Here is a 13360-nt window from a genome sequence, read left to right on the forward strand (position 1 = left end):
AGGTGTGTATTCAGAGGGCAGTCTCATCTCACCTTTCCCTGAGGTGGGTATTCAGAGGGCAGTCTCATCTCACCTTTCCCTGAGGTGTGTATTCAGAGTGCAGTCTCATCTCACCTTTCCCTGAGGTGGGTATTCAGAGGGCAGTCTCATCTCTCCTTTCCCTGAGGTGGGTATTCAGAATGCAAGGCTCCTGGCCGTGTGTTAGTTAGCCTGCTGTGAGGATACCGTTACGGTGAATGTCACAGGCCCGGGATTGGTTTTACCTCCCACTGTGAGAGCCAAGGCAAGCCCTTGCTCCCTCTCTCGCTCTCGGCCTCCCCTTTTTTTCACACTTTCGTTCACCCGGTTATTCTCGGTCTTCCTCAGCCCCTCCTTCACTCTCCCTCCATCTGTTGCTCTTCCATACCTCATTTCTGTCCCTCATGTCTCTCTCTTCATCTCTTTTCCCCTCCTCCCTCTCCAGCCATCTCTCTTCCTCGTACATTTTTACTTCCCCCTCTTTCTTTCTTTACTCATAACCCCATGAGTAGAGAGGGAGGGAGGGAGGGAGGGAAATAGCTTGAAATGAATCATGAAAGCTGAACGTGTCCACATCATGAACTATACACTGCATGAACATATTGAGCTCACTAGTGTTAGCAGACTCAGACAGTGACCTCACTAGTGTTAGCAGACTCAGACAGTGAGCTCACTAGTGTTAGCAGACTCAGACAGTGAGCTCACTAGTGTTAGCAGACTCAGACAGTGACCAATGGCTGTATCGATGATTGTTCTCCCTTTTGAATTCAGTGAAGATTGTAGCATAGCATTTTCTTATCACTTCTTAATGTCGCCAACACTTAAATTGCCTCCCTCGTAAATTCAGTTCTTTCCAATTACATTTTACAACGTCCGCAGCAATCACGGGAACAGTAAAACCACGGAAAAGGTTCTTTTTTAAAAGCATCTTGAAATAAGTCCCCATTATAACAGGTAAGAAAGATATTTCCGCAGCATTTCTCTATTGACACACTCTTGGGGGTGCTTACAATTTTACGTTAATATGCAAATTAGTTTAACAGTCCCCCCCCCCCCCAAATAAAAGTATCACCTAGCAACAGATGCATATAATAAAGAGCGGATGTTTTTTTGGAGTGCAGAACACAGAAACAAGGGGGGGGTGTAGTTATATGAACTTCGTCTGTACCTCCTCCACCTCCATAATGGAGCTGTCTGTCATTCTCCTCTGGCTCAGTTGAAATGGTTAGCATAAGGGCCCGGCAGCAGTGCTGTTTTCTCCCATTGCCACTGTCAGAGTACTTTAGCCTCTACATGCCAAACACAACTCACAGCTATCAGAGAGAAAGAGAGAGAGAGAGAGAGGGGCCCTGCCATCAAACAAAACGCCTTTATGGTTTTGTGCGGAGAGCGCTGCTGTGCTGAACAGCGTTCCTGCAACTCCAACCCAACACGTCCCTCTTGAACAGAGCCAGACTTTGTCCGATGGAGTTGGTCTACTAGGTATATGCTGGGCGTTTATGATGGAGTATTCCGTTATTTTAGCATACGGCCAAACCAGAAGGAAATCCCAAGACTGATGACTTAATAAATCTGTCCTCTCCCCTATCTGAGGGTTGTAAAACTGCACGCATGGCTTATCTGTGCTCAATAAAGAGAGACCTGTGCTTGTGTGTAAGAGAGAGAGAGAGAGAAAGGTTAGTCGGTTCAGGGCTCCTCTCCCCACTCCAGCCATTGTAATCAATCTGTGTGTAATGAGCCATCTCTGCAGAGCTGCCAGGCCTGGTAATGTGGGGCTGGTTCTACCATCTACTATCCTCCCTGGGGTTCTAAAAATACTGCAGCAGTCTTTCTCCGCGTATATAAAAAGGTATGATGGGTCCGCACTCAAAAAGATGTCGCCTAAAATATCTATTTTTTTCTTATTTTCACTGCATCAGGGACGTTTGGGCTCTGCAGCCTTCTTGAGTGTGTAGGTACAAATCATTTTCATTCAGAACAGCATTTGGAGGGAACACAGGTGAACAACCGACGAGCAGCAGGTGCTTCTAATCAGGGTGGTCACTCATCTGCCAATCAGGGATGTGTCTTCTCTGATCTACCTGTATACATGTTACAGTCAGAAAGACATACAGAATGATAGGGTATGGGAGTGGGCTCCACAGGAGGCTGCTGAGGGGAGGACGGCATCAAATGGAATGGCATCCATGTGTTTGATGTATTTGATACCATTTCCGTCTATTCCGCTCCAGTCATTACCACGAGCCAATCCTCCCCAATTAAGGTGCCACCAACCTCCTGTGGTGGGAACGAAGGGCAATTGAGGGCATCAGGGGTGAGCTATTCATCAATGAATTGCCTTAGTTGCCTGCTCACTTGGATCCATTATATCAGTTGATGAGAGAGCTCCACATATCACCCAGCCCTGACTGGCGTAGTAATTATGTGAGTTGTCAGGGTTTTTTAATTGAATGAGGTGATCTAGTGAACAAATCCGAACAGGAAATATCCACCCAGCTTTACAGGGATGTTCACCATCAGCAGCACAGTATTCCACTGAAATCTGCACTATAGTCATTCTATGTAGCATGTGCTTCAGCCAAGGTTATGAGTCCAGTCTGGGAATACCAGTACCACTATACAAGTACCTGTATATCAGTGTTAAAACGTAGGGTTCATGTGTGTGTGTATGTTGACCCTGTCTCCTCTCCCTTCTCCCTTCAGACATGTCTGGAGTTGGAGCGTTATCTACAGACGGAGCCCAAGAGGCTGTCGGACCTCTTTGACGAGGAGCTTGACTGCCTGCTCACCCCGGCCTACCTGAAGGAGGACAGTGAAGAGGACCTACTAGACCCCCTCCTCCCCAGCCTCCCGGACCCCCCCAGCCCTCCTCTACCGCCCCTGCTCTGCCCCTCTCGGAAGCACCTCTCTGGGGCCTTGAAGTCTGCCAAACTTAGAGACGGGATGGGGTTAGGGTCTGGAGGGGGAGGGGTACACCCAGCCCAGTTGAGCGCCGTCACCTCCCTGACGCCTCCCTCGTCCCCGGAGCTGGGACGCCACCTGGTCAAGCCCGACCCCCACCAGACTCTGACGGCGTCCGCGGACGGCACGCTCACTCTCAAACTGGTGGCGAGGAAGGTGGGGCTGAGCGCCGCCGTGTTGGCGGCTACAAACGCGCCACCCCTGCCCACAAGGCGTGACACCACAGGCGGGCACAGCGACGGCGAGCAGGGGGGCACGTGTGTGATGGGCGTGGGGGGTATCTCTGAGAACAAGAAGAGGGTCCACCGCTGCCAGTTTAACGGCTGCAGGAAGGTCTACACCAAGAGCTCCCATCTCAAGGCACACCAGAGGACACACACAGGTGACACTCATCAGCACTACGCAGCACTACGCTGCAGTCTACAGCACAGTTGAAATATCATTGGTTTTTATTTCAGATACTTTGAGCATCAGATTGAGCCTGCCTTGAATACCAAATGTACGGCACTTTTGGGACTATTCTGTTCCATCCCAGTGCACTAGGCAAGCTTAATTAAGTATGTGATAGGAAATAAATACTAGGGAAATACTGCTCACTTCTGCACAGGGAAAGTCACTTAATCTGAAAACACAAGTAGAATTTATCAAAGAGGTAGATCATCTGAGTCGTTAACAGACAGGGCGAGCTCTCAGACAGACTCTACAGACCAACACCATCCCAACTACTACGCATCATGCATTACCTTCTTAGACATCCCTCGTCCATCCATGTTTCACGTTCCTTACTTTTAGCTCAGGTTCTCTTCAATCATACCTCGTACTCATCATGGCCTTTTCTGTGAACGGAGCCTCATTTATGAATTACAGAACAGATCCACAGATCTTCTTTATCATCCTCTACCTCCTACTCAGCCTCTTCATCCTCTTCCTCGTCTAACCCTAACCCTGGGTCAGTGCTCACTGGCTCCTCAAATGTTCAACTGCTTGAGTACCAATTATAGAATATTGGCCCTAAAATATAATTACCAGCTAAACTTAGAGTCCTGGCACCAGCACCCAAAATGAGTACTTCAGTACTCTTCAGCGCTGCCTGTACCCTCAGTATACTCTGCTATCAGTATTCCTCCTCAAGGTTACCACACTACTTCCTCAGCAGATTTCCGGAGGGGGAAATGGCCATAATTCTCACTCTCCTCAATCTCAATCCCAAACCACTCAGACCTCCGTCAGGAAACTGTCCGCCGAGTGACTAACTGCCCCGTGATTGATGGATTGACCTGGATAAGCTGTGGTTTCCCAGTTTATTTTAGTCTGCCGCCCCGTATCCCTCTACGTACTCTTTCTATAGGATAAGTCTGGCACTTCTCAAACACCTGTGTTCTAACCAGGTTTGGGGTCAATTCCATTTAAATTCCAGTCAATTCAAAAAGTAAACCAAACCAATTCAGATTTTTTTTTAAAATCTTATTGAATTTTAGTCCACTTCCTGAATTGAAATGGAATAGACCCCGACTCTAACTCTCCATGTCAGTTCTACAGCCTCAACAGGTCTGTTCCAATATCCACACTAGCTTCCCATTTAGAATGAAGCAATGCATCGGCCATGCATTTTGAGTAGTATGTGGTCAATGAAACACATGGAAGAGAGTGAGGGATATAGCTGGAACACATGGAAGAGAGTATAGCTGGAACACGTGGAAGAGAGTACAGCTGGAACACGTGGAAGAGAGTATAGCTGGAACACGTGGAAGAGAGTATAGCTGGAACACGTGGAAGAGAGTATAGCTGGAACACGTGGAAGAGAGTATAGCTGGAACACGTGGAAGAGAGTATAGCTGGAACACGTGGAAGAGAGTATAGCTGGAACACGTGGAAGAGAGTATAGCTGGAACACGTGGAAGAGAGTATAGCTGGAACACGTGGAAGAGAGTATAGCTGGAACACGTGGAAGAGAGTATAGCTGGAACACGTGGAAGAGAGTATAGCTGGAACACGTGGAAGAGAGTATAGCTGGAACACGTGGAAGAGAGTATAGCTGGAACACGTGGAAGAGAGTATAGCTGGAACACGTGGAAGAGAGTATAGCTGGAACACGTGGAAGAGAGTTTAGCTGGAACACGTGGAAGAGAGTATAGCTGGAACACGTGGAAGAGAGTGAGGGATATAGCTGGAACACGTGGAAGAGAGTGAGGGATATAGCTGGAACACGTGGAAGAGAGTATAGCTGGAACACATGGAAGAGAGTATAGCTGGAACACATGGAAGAGAGTATAGCTGGAACACGTGGAAGAGAGTGAGGGATATAGCTGGAACACGTGGAAGAGAGTATAGCTGGAACACGTGGAAGAGAGTATAGCTGGAACACATGGAAGAGAGTATAGCTGGAACAGTTGTTTTAGTCACTCAGAGACATAAAGAACCAAGACAGTGACCGAGCACTGAGGAGGAGAGGTAGAAACATCAGTCCACCTGTACTGTTCAGTGACATGCTGGCTCTAAAAGAGCAGGGTCAGTGTTATAGCTAGCTGAAATAGTTACTTTAGCCACTGACAGAACCAAGACAGTGACCGAGCACTGAGGAGGAGAGGTAGAAACATCTGTCTGAGACATAGTGCCTTGGGCCTCTCGTTCAATCATCAGGGCATGACTCAAACCCCTCCTTTCTTCACTTGTTATTCCCATAAATGACTGACAGAGAAGAGATGAACAATAGAGCTGGAATCGAGCAGACTTACAACGTCGAAATTACACGTCCCTGCAGTGAGTTTTATGAATGGAGGTTTGAACGCAGATAAGGAATTGTGCAATTCGATTTTGAAGAGAGGAAGAGTAAAACACGTCTCTCTCTGTCCTGCCTCCTCCTCCTCCCCTCCTCTCTCTGTCTCCTCCATCTCTCCCTTTCTCTCACACACATGCACGCACACCCACACATGCAGGCACACACACACACACACACACACTCTCCCTCTCTGCTCATATAAAGGAAGCCAGCATTGACTGGTGTAACAGTAAAAGTGTAGGAGTGAGTAGTACTGGTCTGTAAAGTGCTTTCCCAGTGCCCCCATAATGACCTCAGAGATCACGATACCCTGGTCCATCTCCAGCTAATGGAGGAAATGCAGTTAACCACAACTCAGGCACCTGAGAGGCTGGGTCGTGTGTGTGTGTGTGTGTGTGTGTGTGTGTGGCTAGGCAACCATAGCCTATCAATGCAGGAGTGTGTAGCTGGAGTGGTTATCTGCTGTGCTCTAGGCACTGGTCTCAGCCTGTATCGATGCTCTCTCCACTATGCCTCCCCCCTCACAACCACCACACCCCCTACCCCCATCAAGAATGTACAGCGTTACAGTGCAGGTTGCTAGGCAACTGCATTCTTCTCTGCCAGCGTGAGTGGTAATTGGCTGGTGGCACAGCGGCGTGTGCTGCCAATGCCAGATCCAGCCAGCTGCACTAGCTGCCTCCTCCTCGTGTTTCATCCCTTACCCCGTTGCTAGGAGACTGAGTCAGGCATCCATGCCTCCCGGGACTATAATTGGCCGGTGGGAGGGAGGGAGGGGGCCAGACCTAAATCTGCCTCTCTTGTTTTTAAGGCTAGAGGAGATGAGAGGGGAGGATATGGCTAGAGGAGAGGAAAGGACAGGGGAGAGGGGAGGATGGGGCTAGAGGAGAGGAAAGGACAGAGGAGAGGAAAGGACAGAGGAGAGAGGAGGATGGGGCTAGAGGAGAGGGGAGGATGGGGCTAGAGGAGAGGAAAGGACAGGGGAGAGAGGAGGAGAGAGGAGGATGGGGCTAGAGGAGAGGGGAGGATGGGCTAGAGGAGAGGGGAGGATGGGGCTAGAGGAGAGGGGAGGATGGGGCTAGAGGAGAGGGGAGGATGGGGCTAGAGGAGAGGAAAGGACAGAGGAGAGGAGAGGGGAGGATGGGGCTAGAGGAGAGGAAAGGAGAGAGGAGAGGAGAGGAGAGGAGGATGGGGCTAGAGGAGAGAGGAGGATGGGGCTAGAGGAAAGGACAGGGGAGAGAGGAGGAGAGGGGAGGATGGGGCTAGAGGAGAGGGGAGGATGGGGCTAGAGGAGAGGAAAGGACAGAGGAGAGGAGAGGGGAGGATGGGGCTAGAGGAGAGAGGAGGATGGGGCTAGAGGAGAGGAAAGGACAGGGGAGAGAGGAGGAGAGGGGAGGATGGGGCTAGAGGAGAGGGGAGGATGGGGCTAGAGGAGAGGGGAGGATGGGGCTAGAGGAGAGGGGAGGATGGGGCTAGAGGAGAGGGGAGGATGGGGCTAGAGGAGAGGGGAGGATGGAGCTAGAGGAGAGAGGAGGATGGGGCTAGAGGAGAGGGGAGGATGGGGCTAGAGGAGAGGAAAGGACAGAGGAGAGGGGAGGATGGGGCTAGAGGAGAGGAAAGGACAGGGGAGAGAGGAGGAGAGAGGAGGATGGGGCTAGAGGAGAGGGGAGGATGGGGCTAGAGGAGAGGGGAGGATGGGGCTAGAGGAGAGGGGAGGATGGGGCTAGAGGAGAGGAAAGGACAGAGGAGAGGAGAGGGGAGGATGGGGCTAGAGGAGAGGAAAGGAGAGAGGAGAGGAGAGGAGGATGGGGCTAGAGGAGAGAGGAGGATGGGGCTAGAGGAGAGGAAAGGACAGGGGAGAGAGGAGGAGAGGGGAGGATGGGGCTAGAGGAGAGGGGAGGATGGGGCTAGAGGAGAGGGGAGGATGGGGCTAGAGGAGAGGAAAGGACAGAGGAGAGGAGAGGGGAGGATGGGGCTAGAGGAGAGGAAAGGAGAGAGGAGAGGAGGATGGGGCTAGAGGAGAGAGGAGGATGGGGCTAGAGGAGAGGACAGGACAGAGGAGAGGACAGGACAGAGGAGAGGGGAGGATGGGGCTAGAGGAGAGGAAAGGACAGGGGAGAGAGGAGGAGAGAGGAGGATGGGGCTAGAGGAGAGAGGAGGATGGGGCTAGAGGAGAGGAAAGGACAGGGGAGAGAGGAGGAGAGAGGAGGATGGGGCTAGAGGAGAGAGGAGGATGGGGCTAGAGGAGAGGGGAGGATGGGGCTAGAGGAGAGGGTAGGATGGGGCTAGAGGAGAGGGTAGGATGGGGCTAGAGGAGAGAGGAGGATGGGGCTAGAGGAGAGGGGAGGGTGGGGCTAGAGGAGAGGAAAGGACAGAGGAGAGGAGAGGGGAGGATGGGGCTAGAGGAGAGGAAAGGAGAGAGGAGAGGAGGATGGGGCTAGAGGAGAGAGGAGGATGGGGCTAGAGGAGAGGAAAGGACAGAGGAGAGGAAAGGACAGAGGAGAGGGGAGGATGGGGCTAGAGGAGAGGAAAGGACAGGGGAGAGAGGAGGAGAGAGGAGGATGGGGCTAGAGGAGAGAGGAGGATGGGGCTAGAGGAGAGAGGAGGATGGGGCTAGAGGAGAGAGGAGGATGGGGCTAGAGGAGAGAGGAGGATGGGGCTAGAGGAGAGAGGAGGATGGGGCTAGAGGAGAGAGGAGGATGGGGCTAGAGGAGAGAGGAGGATGGGGCTAGAGGAGAGAGGAGGATGGGGCTAGAGGAGAGGAGAGGAGGATGGGGCTAGAGGAGAGGAGAGGAGGATGGGGCTAGAGGAGAGGAGAGGATGGGGCTAGAGGAGAGGGGAGGATGGGGCTAGAGGAGAGGGGAGGATGGGGCTAGAAGAGAGGGGAGGATGGGGCTAGAGGAGAGGAGAGGAGGATGGGGCTAGAGGAGAGGAAAGGAGAGAGGAGAGGAGAGGAGGATGGGGCTAGAGGAGAGAGGAGGATGGGGCTAGAGGAGAGGGGAGGATGGGGCTAGAGGAGAGGGGAGGATGGGGCTAGAGGAGAGGGGAGGATGGGGCTAGAGGAGAGAGGAGGATGGGGCTAGAGGGAAGGGGAGGATAGGGGAAAATGTGAACCCGTGTTGGGGAATGAGTTGGATGTGAGTGATAAGTACTCTGTTATACACCTGGCACCTCTGTTACCCACCACCAAGCTAGCCTCTAAAGATAAGAATGGCCTCTGTTACCTACCACTCAGCTAGCCTCTCATTATAAGAATGGCCTCTGGTATTTTAAGTAGTTGAGTAGTGAATTCCTTATGGACAACATCAGAGTAACACCAAAGAAGGCTGGCCCAAGGAGGAAGAGGGGGCTAGTCCTCCTAAAAACATCTTCACCTGCTGACACACGTCATCCCATTTGCTTTATTATGGTAATGTACCTTTTCAGTTCTTCAGCAGCTCGGTTGGGGAGATAGCAGGCAGGTCATTATAAAAGCACTGTAAACCACAAAATGCTTCCTTCCTTTCTTAATTGCATTCTGAAAGCTGATGAAGCAAGTGTTATGTGGATTGGATGGAGCTCTTGAAGAGAGATATAAAACGTGTGACAACTGCTGGTACAAACCGTGCCTCATTAAACCATCCAAGCACACTGGGGAGCTATTATATAAGTTATATTATAGTATATATATTATATAGGTGATATTATATAACTTATATTATAGTATATATATATTATATAGGTTATATTATATAAGTTATATTATAGTATATATATTATATAGGTGATATTATATAAGTTATATTATAGTATATATATTATATAGGTTATATTGTATAAGTTATATTATAGTATATATATTATATAGGTTATATTGTATAAGTTATATTATGGTATATACATTATATTATAGTATATAGATGATATTATATGGGTTATATTATAGTATATATATTATATAAGTTATAGTATATAGATGATATTATATTATATAGGTTATATTATAGTATATACATTATATTATAGTATATAGATTATATAATATGGGTTATATTATAGTATATATATTATATAAGTTATAGTATATAGATGATATTATATTTTATAGGTTATATTATAGTGTATATATATATATATAGAGATAGATAGATAGATTTATATATTTATAGTATATAGAGATATAGATATATTTATATATTTATATATTTATAGTATATATATTTATAGTATATATATAGATATATTTATAGTATATATATAGATATATTTATAGTATATATATAGATATATTTATAGATATATATATATATATATTTATAGTATATATATATATATATATATATATATATATATATATATATATAGATAGATAGATAGATAGATAGATAGATAGATAGATAGATAGATAGATAGATAGATATAGATATCTATCTATCTATCTATATATATACTGCTCAAAATAATAAAGGGAACACTTAAACAACACATCCTAGATCTGAATGAAAGAAATAATCTTATTAAATACTTTTTTCTTTACATAGTTGAATGTGCTGACAACAAAATCACACAAAAATAATCAATGGAAATCCAATTTATCAACCCATGGAGGTCTGGATTTGGAGTCACACTCAAAATGAAAGTGGAAAACCACACTACAGGCTGATCCAACTTTGATGTAATGTCCTTAAAACAAGTCAAAATGAGGCTCAGTAGTGTGTGTGGCCTCCACGTGCCTGTATGACCTCCCTACAACGCCTGGGCATGCTCCTGATGAGGTGGCGGATGGTCTCCTGAGGGATCTCCTCCCAGACCTGGACTAAAGCATCCGCCAACTCCTGGACAGTCTGTGGTGCAACGTGGCGTTGGTGGATGGAGCGAGACATGATGTCCCAGATGTGCTCAATTGGATTCAGGTCTGGGGAACGGGCGGGCCAGTCCATAGCATCAATGCCTTCCTCTTGCAGGAACTGCTGACACACTCCAGCCACATGAGGTCTAGCATTGTCTTGCATTAGGAGGAACCCAGGGCCAACCGCACCAGCATATGGTCTCACAAGGGGTCTGAGGATCTCATCTCGGTACCTAATGGCAGTCAGACTACCTCTGGCGAGCACATGGAGGGCTGTGCGGCCCCCCAAAGAAATGCCACCCTACACCATGACTGACCCACCGCCAAACCGGTCATGCTGGAGGATGTTGCAGAACGTTCTCCACGGTGTCTCCAGACTCTGTCACGTCTGTCACAGTGTGAACCTGCTTTCATCTGTGAAGAGCACAGGGCGCCAGTGGCGAATTTGCCAATCTTGGTGTTTTCTGGCAAATGCCAAACGTCCTGCACGGTGTTGGGCTGTAAGCACAACCCCCACCTGTGGACGTCGGGCCCTCATACCACCCTCATGGAGTCTGTTTCTGACCGTTTGAGCAGACACATGCACATTTGTGGCCTGCTGGAGGTCATTTTGCAGGGCTCTGGCAGTGCTCCTCCTGCTCCTCCTTGCACAAAGGCGGAGGTAGCGGTCCTGCTGCTGGGTAGTTGCCCTCCTACGGCCTCCTCCACGTCTCCTGATGTACTGGCCTGTCTCCTGGTAGCGCCTCCATGCTCTGGACACTACGCTGACAGACACAGCAAACCTTCTTGCCACAGCTCGCATTGATGTGCCATCCTGGATGAGCTGCACTACCTGAGCCACTTGGGTGGGTTGTAGACTCCGTCTCATGCTACCACTAGAGTGAAAGCACCGCCAGCATTCAAAAGGGCCCAAAACATCAGCCAGGAAGCATAGGAACTGAGAAGTGGTCTGTGGTCACCACTCCTTTATTGGGGGTGTCTTGCTAATTGCCTATAATTTCCACCTTTTGTCTATTCCATTTGCACAACAGCATGTGAAATGTATTGTCAATCAGTGTTGCTTCCTAAGTGGACAGTTTGATTTCACAGAAGTGTGATTGACTTGGAGTTACATTGTGTTGTTTAAGTGTTCCCTTTATTTTTTTGAGCAGTGTGTGTATATATATATATATATATAAGTTAGATTATATAAGTTATATTATATAACTTATATTATATAGATATAGGTTAAATAATAGTATATATATTATAGTAGTGAGACTGTATTTAGTCTGGCGTCTCTATGAGACTGTATTTAGTCTGGCGTCTCTATGAGACTGTATTTAGTCTGGCGTCTCTATGAGACTATTTAGTCTGGCGTCTCTATGAGACTATTTAGTCTGGCGTCTCTATGAGACTGTATTTAGTCTGGCGTTTCTATGAGACTGTATTTAGTCTGGCGTCTCTGAGACTGTATTTAGTCTGGCGTCTCTGTGAGACTGTATTTAGTCTGGCGTCTCTGAGACTGTATTTAGTCTGGCGTCTCTGTGAGACTGTATTTAGTCTGGCGTCTCTGTGAGACTGTATTTAGTCTGGCGTTTCTATGAGACTGTATTTAGTCTGGTGTCTCTATGAGACTGTATTTAGTCTGGTGTCTCTATGAGACTGTATTTTAGTCTGGTGTCTCTATGAGACTGTATTTAGTCTGGTGTCTCTATGAGACTGTATTTAGTCTGGCGTCTCTGTGAGACTGTATTTAGTCTGGCGTTTCTATGAGACTGTATTTAGTCTGGTGTTTCTATGAGACTGTATTTAGTCTGATGTCTGTGTTATGCGGTCTAGTTGGGATGATTGGTGGATGTGTGTGACATCTCCTTAGAGAGGGAGGCAGCTGGCAGATTGTAAATATAGAGTAACTTCCCATTAAGCAACACCACTGGCCTAATTATCACACACATGCACATACACAAACCTCCCACCAGTATCTCTGCCCCTCTCCTCCTCCTCTTCTCCTCCTTTTCGTTTCTGCCCGTTCAGCAAGATGAGAGACCACTGGGAACCCCTCCGCATCCATGAAAACACACTAACACACACACACACACACACACACACACACACACACACACACACACACACACAGGAGCAGACTGGAACCAGAATCAGCCATGGCGTTTCTAACACAGCGGCTCATGTTTTCCTTAAGACGCCCATTATTTGACAAATTATAATTTTGCATTTGCCCGAAATGCCAGATGGCCAGTCTGCTGCTACAGACACACACACCCTCCTAAATGGAAGTCTCCTATCAACTTAGCTGCACGTGAAACAGTACGATGGGAATATACCCCCCATCTAGTTGACTGAGCCCAATGTTAATGTTTGATTTTATGTAGCCATGCAGCTGTTCTGTACAACGTCGATCCTGTTCATCATAAACTGTAATGGTTATATCAGTTTACCGAGGTGGTAATAATCAAGCTCTAATACGTGGGATTGGTGGATGCTTGCTATAACCATCCGTATGATTGGTGGATAAGTGTTAAACATGCGTGTGATTGGTGGATGAGTAATAAACACTCCTGTTTGTTTCTGTCCTCAGGTGAGAAGCCCTACAAGTGCTCATGGGAGGGCTGTGAGTGGCGGTTCGCCCGGAGCGATGAGCTGACGAGACACTACCGCAAACACACGGGCGCAAAGCCTTTTAAGTGTGACCACTGTGACAGGTATGTCAAAACACAATCGCATCACACACACACACACACACACACACACACACACACACACACACACACACA

At 47.9% G+C, this 13360-nt stretch overlaps 1 protein-coding gene across 1 annotated transcript in view; it reads left to right on the plus strand.

Annotated features, from left to right (window-relative positions):
• The window catches only part of LOC106574841 (Krueppel-like factor 7), a 64122-nt gene that overhangs the window by 41925 nt on the left and 8837 nt on the right, over nt 1-13360 (plus strand). Inside the window, exons 2-3 of the mRNA XM_045698132.1 lie at nt 2722-3361; nt 13165-13288. Coding sequence (XP_045554088.1) covers nt 2722-3361; nt 13165-13288 — 764 coding nt within the window. The remainder of the gene's footprint in view (nt 1-2721; nt 3362-13164; nt 13289-13360) is intronic.

This window comes from Salmo salar, chromosome ssa16, assembly GCF_905237065.1.
Source record: "Salmo salar chromosome ssa16, Ssal_v3.1, whole genome shotgun sequence".
Taxonomy (NCBI): domain Eukaryota; kingdom Metazoa; phylum Chordata; class Actinopteri; order Salmoniformes; family Salmonidae; genus Salmo; species Salmo salar.